At 50.9% G+C, this 17575-nt stretch overlaps 1 protein-coding gene across 1 annotated transcript in view; it reads right to left on the bottom strand.

Annotated features, from left to right (window-relative positions):
- Window positions 1-2967: 2967 nt before the first annotated feature.
- TRIM29 (tripartite motif containing 29) overlaps window positions 2968-17575 on the bottom strand; it is a 26591-nt gene continuing 11983 nt past the window's right edge. Inside the window, exons 5-9 of the mRNA XM_006915649.3 lie at window positions 15000-15101; window positions 12442-12534; window positions 10138-10233; window positions 7098-7174; window positions 2968-4236 (exon numbers count right to left, since the gene is read on the bottom strand). Coding sequence (XP_006915711.1) covers window positions 4174-4236; window positions 7098-7174; window positions 10138-10233; window positions 12442-12534; window positions 15000-15101 — 431 coding nt within the window. The 3' untranslated portion in view covers window positions 2968-4173. The remainder of the gene's footprint in view (window positions 4237-7097; window positions 7175-10137; window positions 10234-12441; window positions 12535-14999; window positions 15102-17575) is intronic.

Below are 17575 nucleotides of genomic sequence, written 5' to 3'. Positions count from 1 at the left end.
TCCCTTTGCCTCTTACTAGCCTCAGCTTTGGCAAGCTGATGAATTAGGAACCAAGAGTTGGCACATTACCTAGCAATTAGCATTTATCTCCCTTGTTTCTGTGGCTGAACAACAGTTTACTTTCAAACAGAATAGTTAATACTCAGAAAGATAAAACTGCCTGGGTCACTCTTGGAAGGTGGTTTGAGGGTTTGGTGGGAAAACGAGGCTAGGACAGGATCTGGGCCCACATTTCTTCCTCCAAGCACCCACCTCCTCTGGACAGTTAAAAAGTTTAGGGTCCTGATTTTTACCCTTCTGACATCTCTACATAAACAGTCAACAACCTTTTTGGCACCAGGGACCGAAGCTCCGATGAGAATCTAATGCCTGATCATCTGAGGTAGAACTCAGACTGTGATAGTAGCACTGGGGAGAGGCTGCAAATACAGATGAAGCTTCACTCACTAGCCCACCGCTCACCTCCCGGTTACTAATAGGCCACAGACTGGTACTGGTCCATGGCCCCAGGGTTTGTGGACTCCTGCTCTACGTAGTCGGTCAGAAAGAAGGTACAAATTTCTCCATTCCAGAGGTAGACCTGAGGATGATAGAAATCAAGCCCTTCACTTACCTTGGATTTCGAGGACTCTGCCTTTCCATCTCACACTTCACTTGGTGGTCTGCCTTATACAGAGCACCCTCCCCCCTGCCCCCCAAACTTCAAAGGCTGCAGAACTGAAGCTGACATGCCCACCTAGCCTCCCTGCTTAGGCCCACTCTCACCCTCAGAGAGAGCCCAAGGCAGCAGCGCCCACACGGAGGACACTCTCCATACCTCAGCCTGCAACCTCCATGCACAGAGCAGACTCTGTGACTGGTTGGGCAGGGCTTGGAGTGAGCAGCAAGCCCCATGTTCCTGCTCAGCTGGAGGACTGTTGTCCCATAGTCACATACTTCACAGTCTAGGACAACAAAGTCTATTTAGCTCACACAGAAAGTGGAGAGAAAGGGGCATCCCTTGTAGAAGGGGGTGGGGCCAGCCTGACCATTGGTCTGGGAGAGATTTAGTTCCCATTAACCACAGTGAAATGCTGCCACCTGCTGTCCATATCTCAGAACTGTAGCGAGCCCTGCAGGGGTTCCCAGGCTGCAAATGAGATGGCAAACTACAGAGCTGCCCCAACTGGATCCTTCCTGTCCAAGTGCAGAAGGTTAAAAAAGGTGAAAAAAATCAAGCTTGGCCCTATATTTAGATATTGTCATTGTTGTTGTCAATAATTCAACAACAGTAATAATATCATCATGTCTCAATTATTGAGCATTTTCTATGCCAGGTGCTTTGCAGTTTTGTTCCCAAAAATCCTTTAAAATGCTGTTTCTCTCTTACAGGCTGGGTGGCTTGCCCAAAGTCACATTGCTGGTGAGTGGTACAGTCAGGATTCTAACTCAGGCACTGTGGCTCCAAGCTCTGTTCTCCATCTCAGAAGCCCACACGATGAATGTTTCAGATACCCGCCTCAATGGGCATATCCCCAATTCCGCTTTTATTTCTTTCACCCTCCATTCCAATCACCTCTACTCAAGTTGACTGCTTCTAGCCTCCAAGCCCTGTCCATGTGCCCTCACTATTCTAAGACAACAAAGTGGAATAACCCCTGATATCAGAATCCATCTTCTGGTGGGTCCTGAAGACCCAGGCCCAGAGCAGAGCCTGGGAAGGGCTCATGCCACTGACAGGGTCTAAAGGAGAGGTGAGCAGTTGGGCTGGGTAAGCAGAGCCTCGGGTTTTAGAAGTCCAATTCGCCCTGCTCTCAACAGTCCTGCTCACAGAGCCCCCGTCTGGGACCAAGTTCAATTTTCTAGTCCCTTCCAACCACCCTTCACTGTAGTCTTTACCACACAGACTATTAGATCTGGGAAAGGGCCTCAGGAAAGATCCAGTGAGAACACTTCATTTTGTAGATGGGTAAGGTAAGGTCCAGAGAGGGCAAGCAGCTTGCCCAGATCATACAGCTCCAAGTGAGCATTCAGGAAGGTCTTCCGCAGATGCAAAGATCCTTTCACTTTTCTCTTCTTTCTTCCCCTCCTTTCCTCTCTGTCTTCCTCTTCTATCCAGTCTCCCGTCCTTTTTCTGATTCCAAGAATCCCAGATCTGGGAAGCCTGGCTGCTGGCCCAGCAGGGTACAGAGAGGGAGGAGGGAAAGGTGTTGCCCTTCTACTATGGACCAACAGTGAGCTCCTTAGGAACTTTCATTAAGTGGGGGGCCTGCTCCCCTGATGTCATTTGGCCCCTGATGGGGAGCAGAGAAAGGAAGGATATGAAAGTGGAGGGGCCTAGAGGGGCCTGGCCGCACAAAAGGTAAAGGTGTGGCTTTCTTGCGAGTTCTTTTCCTCTCTATCAGTCATATTTTCTATCTTGATTTCCTCTTCCAGGAAGCCTTCCCTGACTGTCCCTCCAGGCCTCTCTGGGCTTCCAGGGACTGGAAGGCCTCATTTCCTTTCTCCATGCCCCTCAGGATCCCAGCAATCCTGACAGCCTTTGGCCCGGGGAGTCATCCCCACTACTGAGAAGGCCCTCAGGACTGAAGCCTCTGGTGAGCCTGTACTCCAGCCTGTGTGTAGCCACTCCTGGGCCCTTCTACCTTCTAGAGACTTTAGGGTAGGCTGGCCAAGGGGTCTGAGCACTCACAGCTCTCTGGGTAGTAGACATATTCCAAGACCCCATTCCATGTCCTCCCTTCTGCTCATTGTTAGCCTCAGAAAGGTCCAGTCTCCTGCACTATACCCCAGGGACTCAGATGAAGGTGGGAGGGGTGGAAGGGAGACCCAAAGGAGTCACATCTTCTAGAAGAAAGAGGGAAGATGACCACATACCCATCAGAGGTGGAAAAGTATATTTAGAAGAATTATAGCCAATATCTCTGGTGACTCTGAGGGAAACATGCATTCAATACAAAAGAAGTAGGTGATTAGTGCTTTATTGAGGAGAATGCCCAAGCTGAGTATCTCCCACCCTTCCTCCCTCCCCTACCCCTGAGAGCTGGTCCACCTCCCCATAGCCCTCATGGACCTGAACGGGGCTGTGAGAGGAAGGGTGACCCTGCCTTGCTGCTCCTGGTTTGGTCTCCTCTCGAGGCCCTGGGTCTCTTGACAACATGCAACATGGAGGGCAGTGAGAGGAAAAAGGAAGATTCTGTGACAGGGGCCCTGGATGAGGGTGGGGACAGTGAGTAAGGCACTCTTGTAAATAGTACTGGCAGTTGCCAGCACAGCCACTTTCACCAGCATGCTCACTTCCCATTGCCAGGAGAACACAAAATTATAAAACTGATGAAATTCTATAGATAAATGGTATTTCTCTCAAGGCAGCTGGGCCAGTAGCTATTTTCTCTGCTCTTCCCCCTGCCCCAACCAGCAGCTATTTTCATGAGTAGATTATATCATGCCAAGGGAATTGCTCATCTCAGCAGGTAGAAGAGGGGAAAATCTTGGCTAAGATCATCCCGCCAGCCAGGAGAGCCTATCCTCAGGGACCACACCTCTCAAAGTGGATGTGAGACCCAAGGCCAGGCAAGATAATTCCAAGACACTGAGAAGTTTCCCTCTCTGGTGGCCAAGGGCTTCAGGTTCTGCCAGGTTTGGCATTAATAGGTAGAGCCAGAGCAGGGCACATAGGGCCAGTCTCCTGATGGAGCCATGCTGCTGGGAAGAAAAAGGGAGGCCTGTGTAGATGAGAGATGAGCAGTTGTTTTGGCCAGGTACCTACTGACTGCATCATGGGGCAAGAGATTTTAGAGAGAAATGCCCAGAAAGCCTGAAGACAGCAGGGGCATGGGCAGAAGAGGCAGACTGCTACTATGTGGGCATCTACTGCTAACCCCAGGGATCCTGCCCAAGAGGAAGAAGGTGGTGGCTTAGGGGAGAAAAGTCTACCTATTTCCCACCCCTATGATGCTTGGTCTTTGAGCACAAGAAAGATGGTGACCAATGAAGCCTCAAAACAGGAGAGGGTCCTGGATGGAGTGTGGCTAATAGGGAAGGAGAGGGGAGACCAGGATGGCCATTAGAGTGCTGGGGGAGGGCAGGCACAGGACTGGGCTCCGTCCCACCCAAATAAGAACAGTAGCAAAAGCAGCAGGGTCAGCCGAGGAGGGCAAGGGTGGTGGTGCATCATTCCTGCCTGTCTGGAACTCATGGGGCCTCGTTGGACCCAATTCCATTGCCTTTGTTGACGTAGAATGGCCGGTAGTGAGACTGTAGAGAACAAGAGTAGTTAGGGAAGGCAAATGACAGTGGAGCATACTAGCTAGACCCATCTTACCCTAACATCCCCCAGGAAGCAGCAGTGGTCTGAACCCCAACAATTCTAGGGGCCTGTGGCCTAACCTGCAAGCATTATCTACCCTGTGTGGTCACAGGATTGGTCTCCAATGTTATCAGAGTCTCCAGGTTCAAACCCTAATTAGAGCTGGTTCCCATCAGTAGGTCGGTAAGCTTGAACCTCAGCCCCTTGTCAAACTTTCTCTACATGGCCCAGGAAGGCCCTCGCAGCACCACCATAGCTCCCATTTATACAGAGCTTTCTACTCGACAAAACTGCACAGAACTGTTTATATAGATGGACTCACGGAATTTCTGCAACTACCCAATTAAGTGGGTTAACATTATCATACCCATTTTATAGATGATAAAAAAACAAGGCACAGAGAGGCTAAGCAATTTGCACAAAGTCATCCAGCTGATAAGTAGAGGAGCCAGGATTTGAGCCCCAGCAGTCTGGTTCCAGAGTCTACCTCTTACCCCTGCCCATGTCTCCCTACCATTTCTTGAGTGTCAAGGGCTTCAAATCTTTGCTTCTGCTCTCTTCATAATTCTCTCTGACAGAGGGAGTACAGAGAGGACAAACAACTGCACCAGCCCAACACAGATCATGGGCGTCCACCCCAGACCCACCACCTCTCTCATCCTGCCTCCTTATCAGGATTCAGAGAGTGTCTCTCAGGACAGAGCCAGTGACAACTTTCCCACCAGCTCTATGTATTATATCCTGCAGCAATTTCATGAAATCAGTGCTCCTCCTCTCTTCCCAATCACTTCATCAGAGGCCTGAAAAACCACCCTCCAGGCTGAAATGAAAGAGCACATTTTAGCTACTGCTTGTCCCTCCAAGCACCGTAGACTCCTAGAAGGTCTCAAGAAGTGGTTTTATTCCTGAGCTGGGCCAGTGTCTGGGCCCAGCAAACACCCAACTGATCTCAGTACAGAGGCACCAAGGGTGTTCCCTTGGCCTTGCTAGCCTACAAACTTGTATCTGCTTGTACTTCCTTGTCTATGTTTGGTTCACAGCATGACTAGGTGGCCTGTGGAATGTGGGGTTGAGTCTTTAGCCAGTCTTTTACGAAACCACCTTTTAAACAAAGGAAGAGATAGAGACCCAGGGAGGGCAATGACACAGGCAAAGTCACACAGCTACTTAGTGGCAGAACAGAGTCTGGACCAGGTCTTCTGACCCCCAGGTGCCTGCCTGGATCCCAAAGAATTCAATAAGGCAAAGTGAATAGACCTGACAATGGCTGTAGCCTTTCTTTCAGGAAGGCTGGGTCAGTAAAATGGGTCAGAAGTCAGTGAACTGTCTTGTTAGGAGCCCAGAGTGATGGGTGGGCAGGAACAGAGAGCCTCATGGCATCTGGGCAGGGTGCTCTCCCTTTAACCCGCCTACCTGTTCCCTCTCTGGTTCGTGGTTACAGCACATAAAATTTGGAAGAGCTATGAAATCATCCAGCCATGTGACTCATGTTACAGATTGGGAAACTGAGGTACAGAGGAAGAATGATTCACAGGAGGTCACAGAGCAAGTTGGTGAAAAGGCTGGGACCAGACCTCAGCAGAGTGACTCCCAGCCAGCCCTCTTCACACATTATCATCTGCTTCTATTCTCCTAGCAGAATCCTGCCCTGCCAGGCAACTCAAGGTGGTGATGAGCCTTCTCTGCTGAGACACAGTCTGGGAGATGAGAGAGTATGCAGTAGGGAGGGGAGGACCAAGTCTAGGAACAGAAAGCTTCTATTTTCTCCTTGTATCTGCATTTCACAGTCCTGTTCCTGCAATGCCCCTGGGCCCAGCTCTAAATTATATACATGATCACTTAGCTCCTATCACCAGCAAATTAAAGATTCTTTCCAATTAAACAAGCTCCAGTCACTCTTTGCAGCCCAGAGCAAATCACTTGCCCATGCTCTGTCCTCCAAATGCAAAGCTAGCAGGGAACTGTGGATTCTAGCCCCTGTCCTAATCAGATGCCATCCACATCTCAGGCCAGCTGGCTGACTCCTTCAGCAAGGCCTGGCATGGGCCTTCAGGATAGAAGTATCTGTGGAGGCAGAGGCACAGCATGTGAAGAACAATCCCTGATTGCTGAGGTCTTGGGCAAGAGTCAGGCATGTCAGAACTACAGGGTATTACAGGTTACCTCATCTCAGCACCACATTATAAGCATGAAGAAACAAGAGTCCCAAAGAGGACTCTGACTTGCCCAGGATTCCACAGCCAGCAGGTGGCTAGACTTCAAGGCCATGCTTTTTGCTTGTGCAGCTCAAAGTCATTAGCTATTGAAACCTAAATATATCTGTTCTTAACTTTACAGCCTCTGCCTCACCATACTATCACCCCAATTGCCCCTATGCTGTCAGAGCTGGAGAACAGGCCCCAAAGAGGTAGGACTCATCTCTAGGATGCCTGGGCCCTGGACTGAGAATTTTACATTCTCAGAACTGGCAGGACCAAGCCATCATTCAACAAACATAGGTTCCCAACAACCATTTGTAACATTTTTAAAAACCAGGGCGTCCATTTAACAGATTAGTAAACTGAGGCCCCCAAAGTACGTGTTTATCCAGGCCCCGTGCCTATTAGCCCTGGATTTCTACTACCTTTTGTTGCAATGGAGATATTCAGGCCACTGCTACCTCCTTCTTCCACCCCATGACCCAGAGAGGTCAACATTCTCCCACAGGCCCTGGGCAGGTGATGACCAGTTGCCCCTGGGGAGCCCAATTCCATGCCTAATCTAGACATGCCTGTGCCCAGGTGGGCACTCCTTGTGGCCCCTTACTCACCAGCAAAGTCTGCTTTCCGGATTTCCAAGTCTGGGGCTGGGCCTTGGGGCTCTGGCTCCTCATGAGGGAGGGATAACCTGGGGAGATAGGAGGCTCCAGTCAGATGGAGCATGGCCAGGCAGTCGGGGTCCCAGGACACAGATGCCATCTCCAAAGTCATCACCAAGCTCCATCCAGCCCATTACCAATTATAGCCACCCCTGAAGAGGTGTCCAGCAATCAGGGACCCCCCACGATGGGAAATCCTGGGGAGGCTGGCCAAAGGGCAGAGGCCCCAAGGCAGAAGAGGAGATAGAGCAGGCCAGCTGAGCTGGGCCAGGAAGCAGGGACGTATTGTCCCCAAATTGAGGTCAGGATCACACCATTCTATAGGGATTTCTCTACCTAGCCTGAAGACTCACAGCCCTGAACCCTCCCCTCCTCTAAGGCCAGGAAAGCCTTCATGAGCACAGCCTGCCAGGATTTCCACCAGGAGGTGTTCCTTCCAACTCTCCTGTGCTACATGGACAAGCCCTCCCATTTATTGGCCCCAATCATGCCAAGCAATATGCTGGGACTTTGCATATGTCTCGCTGAGTCTCCACTCCATTTCTGTGAGCTCAGCAGTTTACCTTGAATTGCACAGATAATAAGCAGCAGTCAGGACTTGAACACAGGTTTCTTTAGACTCCAAAACCCACCCTAATGTTTCTCCTACACTGTTCTGTTACCTCTCCCCTGCTTCAGAAGCAAGAGGCCGAGACCCAGAGAGAGGCAGTAATCTGCCATGTGTCTGTGGTCCAGGGGTAAGACATCAAACCCAAGGGGTCCAGTGCATGTGGGCACTGTCTAGGCCTGGTCCTGAAGGTGCTGGTACAGGGCAGGGCTCCCTGGGCTTACCTGCCCACACCTCCCCAGTGGGATCTTTAAGGAGCTCTTGTCCACAAAATTATAAAAAGCACTCTCAGTGTCAGCTGTCCCCCTGTAAGGACAGCCAGTGGTGCCTGGGAAAGAATAGGCTGTGAACTGGGCACAGAGCTCAAGGAACAAACAGGATTTGTCTTTGGTTGGGACAACCCAGGGCCCTATCCTGGCCTGCTCTTAGGGCCAATAAGCTGGTCAGACCCAGAAATCACCTGCAGCACTGCCAGGATCCCAGCTAGCTGGTTCTTTTCTGGGTTGGCACTTAGCAAGGGGGCAGAGGCAGAGCAGAGAACCCAGGTCTCTCCCTGCATCTGGGGATAGGGCAGCCTTAGAAAGAGAGGGTTCCGCTGGTCCTTAGTAGGAGATTGAGAGAGGGAGAATTCAGGTCTCACTCCTCCGTTCCCAGAAAGAAAATCCCATGCCTGCCAGCCAGCCATGAGAGAGGTGAGGATAGAGATGAGGGGAGGGGGACATTCATCCCTCTTCCAGGGCCTCCGGGGAGTAGGAACCAAGATACCCTAGAAGTGGCAGACTCCCACAGGCTGTCCCACTTGCCCCACTATAGAAGAGAAAGGGATGGGATTGGAAACAGATACCGGGATGATTTTTAAACAGCCCACTGGTGTCCAATGGTTTGGAAAACTCTGTGGTGGCCTGTCCCAAGCTGGTGAATTGATAGGGGACTTTCCCTGTGCCTGCTGGGAGAGAGAGAGGCATTAGCAGCACGATGCTAGTCTCAGGAGGGGCCAGAGGAGTCACACCTCTGGAGCACTTCCATTCCATAGCCCTTGCTCAATGCTGCCTGCACTCAGGGCATGTCTTTTCCCTCCCCAAGAACTGCTGGAGCAGGTGCAGGGCCGGGTCGACCCCCACAGGCAGGAGTTCTCCTAGCACACATGCAGCCTTGCTCAGAACTCTCAATCAAGGCCATTCCTAGCAGATTTGGTGAACTGATCTGTGTGAATGTAACAGCGGATGTTCCTGGGCTATTCCAGCAGGACCTGGTGTATTTGAGAAATGGCTCTTCTAGGCAAGGCCTTCTACAGAGGATGCTCTGCAGGATGATGGGGAGATTCTGAGGAACATGAAAGCTCTAAATCACACCTGAAGGTGGTTGTCTTCCTCGCTGGGTGGTCTTTGACTTGGGCTTAACCAGAAAGCAGGGAGGGATCTGTTGGAAGCCAGACAGGCCAAGGGAAGTCCCAGTTTCCCAGGGGTTCCTGCAGGCTGAGACCCTCTAGTCATATTCCTTTTTCCTTCATTTTACTGGTCATTTCAAGAATCTCTGCCCGAGGCATAGGCTGGTATCCCAGGCAGGAAGAGACAACTGGGTGATAAAGCCACCTTCAGAGGCCACTGCTTGGGGGTCTGCCTGCCCTGTACAGCCACCTGCCCTCTCTCTGACCCAACTCAACCTGCTTATCCTTTCTTCCAGGCCAAACATCTTGGGTGCCAGAAGACAGACTTGGTTACTCCCAGCATAGCACACCAGAGTTGTCACTTGAACATTTCAAAAGAGACATGAGGGCTCTGGGCTCCACTGTGAGCTGGGATTTGGCTCAAGCCTGTCCTCTCAAAATGACCCAAAACCAGGGGACAGTAGGCATTGACTACTCAGCCTTGTCAAAATTCTGGGGAGCAGAATCAGACTTGAAGTCCTTAGAGATCATTTAGTCCCACCTTTCCCAAAGTAGCTCTGTCTCTTTGAGATGTTGACATGTGCCATATAGCCACAGGGTTCTAGAGTCAACCAAGGCTGGGAGTCACTGCATGAATAAAGTTAAATAAACTTTCTGCAGTAGAAAGACTCCAGAATTCAGCCTGATGGAAGCACCCTGGGGATGTCTGGGGTGAGAGTTATGGAGCATGTGGCTTGTCTTGAACTCCCTAATACTGAGGCTTGTTGTCATGGTGCATCCTTAGGAACTAGTATGTGACAAAACAAATTCTGAGAAATGCTCTTGTGGCTCAGCCCTCCTTGATGGCAAAGACATGGATAGAGACAGCTCTCCAGCTTTCTGTCCTCTTCAAGGTTCTGCCCTCTTCAAGGTGAGGAAATGGTGAGTGAGGGAGCAGAAACCAAAGCAGAGCTTGGCAGGTGACGGGAAAGGCAGAGGGCAAAGCAGGGAAGGCTCACCTTTCAGGGAGAAGGAGGAGCTGCCTTGGACAGTGGGCAGGTCATCGGAGCTCTGCATGGTGGAGGAGTACTCCCAGACCCGGGATGTGTAGTTACCTGGCAGGGCAAGGGAAGGGTGTCAGACAGAGGCAGCCCCACATGGGGGCCAGAGGCAGAATGAGGCTTCTGTCTCTCCAGCCCTCACCACTTCTCAAGCCAGGGTGCTGCTGGGCTCCAGTTATGTCTTCTGACAATCCTTCCTGACATCAAAGTTGCCCTAAACTATAAAGTGTTGTTGTGTCCCTGCCCAATCTAAAGGTCTACTGTCCTCAGATGGAGGTACAAAGTTTGTACTACGCAGTTCACAGTTCTTTCATGAGATGGTATCCCCATCCCTCACTGCAGTCTCCACTTCCTGCTTCACTTCTCTTCACTCTTCTCCATCACACAATGTTCCACTCAGGCTGTGCTCTGAGTTCCTTATACACACAAGGCTCTTTCTTGCCCAGGCTTTTTGCACAGACTTGCTCCCCCACCCTTAGCAAATTTATGTGTTGGGTCTTCGGGTGTCAGCTTCCATGTCATGTCCCCAAGTCTGTGTGTTCCTCAGCTCCTGCCCCACTTCACCTCACACTCCTTGCCCCCTGGGTTGTGGTTGCACTTTCCCACTGGGCCCCACGGGGCAGGGTATATACCCATCTGGCCAGCATCACACTTATGCCTGGCACAGAGCCTAGTTCCCAGAAGGTGCTCATTGTACATTGTACATCGTACGGTAGATGAATGAATGAGCAAAAGAACAACTAAAAACAAACACATGCAAAAGTTTGGGAACAGAAGCAGTTGATATAACTCTTGGAATTCTGCTCACCAAGGGAAATGGGCTGACAATATCCATTTGCTAGCATGTCCCCATGTCGTGTAGAGGAAAGGAGGCAGTGGAGAGGGTGTACAGGACAGTAGGGACACCATTAGGGTATTCAAGTGGGAGGTTTTGGGGCCCCCATAGATGTTGGGCCCTCCCAGAGGCCTAGGGAAGCATGTGGGAGCTCTTTCTATCAAGCTCACTCCATGCAACGTCCCCAGTCTTGGAGAGTTTCTCCCACAGCTGCTCACAGGAGGGCTAGGGATGAACTTTGGGCTCAGCTATCAGAGATGGCTGGGCTGCTCACCTGTCCCAGGATGAAACCCTTCCCACATGGACCTCAGGAAGCCTCTATAGCATGGCACTCAGTGAGCATATCCCCCAAGGCTATAGGGGGCCATATGACTTGCCCTTTCATTCACTCATTCATTAGGCAATCTTTCTTTCAACAAATGTTTTCTAAGCCCCTTCTTTTGGCTCTGGGATTATGGCAGCAAATAGGACAGACCTAGCTTCTGCCCTCACAGAGCTCACAGTCTTCCCTGAATGTGACGGTACGATGTGAATCCAATCCTGGCAATACAGGTGTAGGCATTGCCCTGTCCCTAGGTGACTCTGACCCTCCAGATCTCTGGGGCCTTGTCCTCCCTGAAGAATATCCCCTGCACACCCTTTTTTGCCTCTTCAGATCTTCTGGTGCTGTGTCTGAGGCAGGGGCTCTGGTGGCATTGGCCTAGTCCCCTCTTTTTCTGCACATAGCTGCCATGTTCCCAGCACCCTAGGATGGAACCAAGGTCTCCCAGAACCTGGGCCCATTGAGTGCACGCCCTGCCCTCGGACAGTGGTGCCCTCAGTGCACTGGGTCAAGGAACCCTGCTCATGGGTCCCTCCAGCTCTCCCTGGAGAAGCCACATCTCCACTCCCATTTAACCACTTCTGAGTCTTCAGGTCGTGTCACTCGCTCACCTCACATGGCCTTCCAGGGATGGACCCATCTCATATCATGCTATCTTTTCCATTTACAGCTACACTAATTGGTCTTAACCACTGGACAACTTTTCAACGCAGAGGTACACAGATCAGTTAAAGGTTCTTTTGTGGTTCCTTGTGCCCTGACAATCATTAAGGAAAGTCTCCATATCTAACCCCAGTTTCCACTTTCCTTGACCTATTCTTCAGGGAGAAGATCACATGGACTCAGGGGTTTTCAGTGATGCTGAGGTGCACATCTGCCTTTCTTCCAGCCTAACTAACAATATCACACATGTACACACACACACTACACTTCCCCTCCCCGCCCCCCAGGCTCAGTAGGACCCCTTCCCACTCATCTTTGAGTCTGCAATCCCAACCCAGATATCCATATTCACCTTAAATTGGGGAGTCCTACTCCCCTCCCCAACTCCCACCTCCTGCCCACACATAGGCCCTGCTCACCCTCATGCTGAGCCACCTCCTACCTTTGGTACCATAGAGATTGTTGAAGTTCTTCTGATTGACCTCCTTGGAGAGGCGGCTAGGGGACACAGGCTGGTATGATGTCCTGGCCCCACCTGTGAAACAAAGGAGTAGCTGTCACCAAAGGAAAGTAGTTCTGGCTCAATTAGGGACCTATGACTTCTGACCCAAAGGGTGCTAGGCAGGACTTTTTGTCTACTGCCTGTCCCTGGACCTGGGTTCCACTACTATGACAGCTCTTTTGGGTCTAGAATAAGGTGACTGCTCAATTTACTATCTAAATTGGGACACTTTAAAGGGTGAAAGGGGGGCCACTGATAATTATGCCAGGAGTACCAGGTATAAATCTGGACAATCCTGGACAGACTGATATATGGTAACCCTACTTGGGAGCTCTGAGGATCACCAAAGGCTTGAAAAGCCAACACTCCCTTCCTGAGCCAGTTCCTATGTGACCAAGACCCCATAGGCTAGGAAATGGGAGAAGGGAAATGGTAACAATGAGGAGGGCAGAGGCATTAGACCCTTGGCCAAGTGAGGGACTTGATGAGCCGGTGCCCACGAATATGACCCAGATGCTTCTCTCCAGGGATGGGAGCCTGACACTGCACAGATGCTATCACCATTACCACCCCAAATTCAGGCTCTCACATATATCTTGAGAAGATGGCAGAATAGGAGCCATACCCGCACTTTGCAGATGAAGAAAACATCCTCCCCACTTATGTCAGCATCCTTTTATGAGCTCCTTCCCTCCTGCCTAACTAGACGTTGCCCCCACCCCCAAAGCTCCAAGTTCCATCCCATCTGGCCCAGCACCTGCTGGGCTTTTCTCTAAACCTTTGCACCTGTGGTTCCTCATTCCTCTCTCCCCCCAGTGCCTGCTGCCCATCACAGCCACACTCCTTTGCTGAACACACTGCCCTCTTTCAAGGATCTGGGAGACTAAACTCTTCTGAGAAGTCTTATTGCCCATTCTCACAGCCACAAAGCTCCCAGACTCAAGCTGGTGGCCGTTGATTCCTGACTTGTTGCTGACTCTCCTTGGCCCTTTCCTTGCCTCTACCCAGAGCCTGGGAGCTCCCAGAGGGCAAATTTCCTCCTCCTTTCTGTCTCCAGTAAAGGGGCAGGGACACTGGATGAACCTGTTTCTTCCACTTACAAATGTCACAGCCTGCCTTAGTGACAGAACTGGAAGCTCTCCTAGCATTTGAGTCCATACTCTTTTCTTCTCAGAGAGGAGTACTGAGGAGGCAGTGAACAGCCCAAGGCTCTCAGGGTGACATCTTGGCCGGTCTGTGCTCCTTCCTCCATCCTTCATTACTGCTCTGTTCCCCTCATCACAGCCTGCAGTAGAGCCTGAATGCCCCTCAGTCTTCTATACAGCAGAGGAGTCAAGCAGAAATCAGTTTGGGAGCTCAATACCACATCAGGGTCTGGTCCTCAGAGGACAGAGAGAGCTAGAAGGGAGAAGACCTAGGCAAGGGATACTAGGGTAGTTGGTTAATGCAGTTCACCCTCTTGCAGAACTAGTTCCAAAGGGTAGCACCCTGGGGAGAGCAGGGGGTAGGACTGCCCTCCTACACCAGGAATGTGGAGCAGGGGCGGGGATTGAGTGGGGAGGGGGTGGAACTCAGGCACCAGCTGCCTAGCCAGGCCTTCCAAAGATGTTCAGGTGTTGTTTTCAAATTGGGTGGGGCAGCAGAGGTTCCTGTCTACTGAGCTCATCTCTCCCAATTACCTGAGCCCCTCCCATTGAATGTGTGTCTGAGGTGTGTGAATCAGTGAAGACTCTCAGTTCCCCCCTCCCAGTCCCTTGTGCCTTCCTCATGAATCCTTTCTTTACTTTTCTCACACCCCACTTTTCTCTGGACCCCGCTCCGCTACACACACCTGCACAAACCCTTTGTCTGAAGCCGGTGGGCCTGACATACCCACCTTATGTAACAGGCATTGTTGTGGTTTGTTGTTGGTGCAAAGAATGTGACTGGCTATCACAGGACAAGGACAGGCAGCCACTGGTCTATATCCCCACCTAGGTTGTCATCCCTGCAGCGCAGGACTCTGCAGGGCCTGGAGGAGGGCTGAGAGGGTCAGGCTGCATTGCACAGCACCCCCACCCCCACACTGCATAAGGAGGGAGTGGTGAGGAAATTCAGAAGACCAGCCTCCCTGCCCTTGAAGAGCAGAATGATTCTGGAGGAGCCAACCCTCACATAGGACAACAAAAACCTAAGCAGGAGAAGCAAAATACAGCTCGGCCTAGCAGATAGGAGCAGGTGAGACCAGCAGCCAGGAGACCCTCTATAAGGAAAGAGAGGGAAGGATGTGGGCTAGAGGTGACAGGCAGATGGGGACTGTCTGTGTCACAGGGGAAAGAAGCCAGATAATTTGTTGTTTAAACCAGGATGCTTATGAGAGTGAGAGGAGGCCCTGTTAATGATTACACTGGGACAGCAGGTACATGCCAGGACCATCCCAGGCAAACTGAGAACAGCCACTCCACCCAGGGAGATCCTGGCTGAGTTTCTCCACAGAACGGCAGGATACTCTCCCTTACCCTTGGGTGTGAGGTACATGGAGTATCTCTTCATGGTATCTGGTGCACTCCACTCACTTGTGTAGCTATTAGTATAGTTGTTCATGTAGCGATGGTCACCCCCTGGGAAGGAGAGATATAAGGTCAGCAGAGGGACCGTGGGAGAAGTAGCTGAGTCAGACCAAAGCTCCCTCTGTCTCAGGGAGAAGTAAAGCTCCCTAACCTTAGAAAAGGTAGTGTCATGCCCAGCATCCCCTCTGCTTTTGAACTCCTGGGGGACTAGAGGATCTGCAGTGAGTAAAATCATGTGCACAGCACTTTGCAGTTTACAAGGTGCTACTGATATCCATTTCTTATTTGATGTGTACATCAACTCTTGGACTGCTATGAAGATGCATCCCCATGTAACAGATAAGGAATTGGAGGCTCAAGAGGTGAGTGAAATCACTTGCCCAATGTCACATGGCCAGTAAGGGCCAATAAGTAGAGCCCTGCCCTACTTCCTATCTCTGTCTCAGCCACTGTGGGCAGCCCAAGGGGGTGGAATGACATCCCAGCATTGGCCTCCATGGCCAGGGGTGTGCAGGGGGAGTGAGCTGCTCAGAATAGGCACTGACTCCTTTCCCCATCTCTATACCCACTAGCAGACACCCAAACCCAAACAAATTTATGACTTAGTGCTTGCCTTCCCCAGCTGCCTTCTGCTCTATTCTTTTCTCTGGTAACTTCTTCATCTCCTAATTTCCATCTGCCCTTTCCTCTCTCCTGGGCAAGAGGAGGAATGAGTGGCTCAGACTCTCATTTTTCATCTCCATCACCTATGCTTAGGAGGCCCTGGCACAGAGTAGGCACTCCATGATAAACAAATGTCCTCTTAGGTGTTGGCCCAGCTCCCTTTCCACCTTCCCCAAACCCAATACCAGATGGCCTGGTATTTCTCGGCCCCCAGGCCTTTGACAATGGAATGGTCTTGTGGGCAGGCCTGCTTCAGGGAGAAGAGGATGGTCATTCCAAGGTCTGATTCATAAATCACTCATCATCAGCCTCCTACAGCCAAACATATTCCCAACAGAGATGTAGTAGCAACAAAAACCAACATGGAGTCCCAAGTGCAGGGCAGCTGACATCAGCAGCATCCATCCCAGCTCCAGGTGGCCACCTCCCTACACACCTTGCACAGGGCACAGAGCCATACCTGCACAGAGGCCATGGCCAAGACAATCTTGACCTAGAAATGAGTGGATAGAGGTGGGGATTCCTTGTGAGACTCACAGGCCACCCTGACCCAGTCAGGGCCACCCTCCTATGTCTGGCAAGACCTCAGCTGTGGGGCTCCCCCACCAGGATTTTACCCCATGGACTGGGATCATCACACTCTCCAACCCTTATGCATGGCCACCAGCAACAGCAGCTTCTCGGATGAGAAAACATTAGAGGCTGAGTAGCAAAGTGTAAACCCCAACTGTTGATCTTGCTTAACTGTGTGCCCTTTGAAAAGCAACTTCTCTAATCCTCAGCCTTCTGGTTTGTGAAATGCAAAATATCCTATGGAGAAAATAAGATTCTGTAAGTGAAGAGCTCAAACAAAGCCAGCATACAAGGAACACTCAATTTCTGTCAGCCATCACATTAGTATTGTTGCCATTGTCATTAAAGGAGAATTTCAAGACCCAAGTGCCACTTAAAGCAAAATGATTGTCTTGCTGCAATGACTTATTGGTCCTCAGGTGTGAATGAGTGACCCCCAGTTTCACAGGACACTGTACAATGTCACCATCACCAAGATATACAGGTGTTGCCTGAACTCTGGCACTTCTGCACACTATTACCTCCTTCTCATTCCCAAAGACTCACATGCTCCATCTAAAGACCAAAGACAGGGATCATTTCCTTTGATGTGTTTGGGGTTGGAAGTCATTAATCAGGTTGCATCCTCAAGGCCTATGTTGGACCTAGGGCAGGGCCTTGGGGAAAGTGTCCAGGCTTCAGACCCTAAAGGGATTGAGCTGGTACTGGTGGAAAAAGACTTACCAGAGCAGTTTCTCAGGTTCAGAGGCTTTCTGAGAGATGATTCAGTTCCCCTCTGCAGAGTACAGCATGACTCAGAAGAGAAGCTGACTTCAGGGGAGCTATTGAGTCACCAAGACACGCTGTATCCTACAGTCCCCAGCCCGGCTTACCAGACAAGTCCAGGCTCTGGTCTCAGCACCACTCAGCACAGTCACAGTGACAGGAAAGTTTTCAGTCCAAGCACAAATTCAATTATAGGTCACATCTACTAGAGTCTGCAAAGTCACCAGTTTGGAGTCTGGCCCTATGAGTGGCAACATCCACACAATAGCTAGAATGGGCCTGACAATCAGAGGCAGATCTGAATGAAACCAATCCCTGATTCTGATGAATAGCCACAGAGAAGAGACCTTTGGGCAGCTGGTGCCCAGATGCTCCCTTCCCTGGAGGCCCCTTGTAATGGCTGCCTAACCTTGGTAGCAATTTCAATGAGAGACAACAATCCCTGAATCCTAGTCCCAACATCTTTGGTACAATGGGTGGCTGGAAACAACAAAGGGCCAGCTGGCTGGATGCAAGCCTGCACC

Source organism: Pteropus alecto, unplaced genomic scaffold (assembly GCF_000325575.1).
Source record: "Pteropus alecto unplaced genomic scaffold, ASM32557v1 scaffold786, whole genome shotgun sequence".
Taxonomy (NCBI): Eukaryota; Metazoa; Chordata; class Mammalia; order Chiroptera; family Pteropodidae; genus Pteropus; species Pteropus alecto.
Note: the sequence above shows the minus strand (reverse complement) of the source record. Positions and strands in the feature narration are given on the sequence as shown.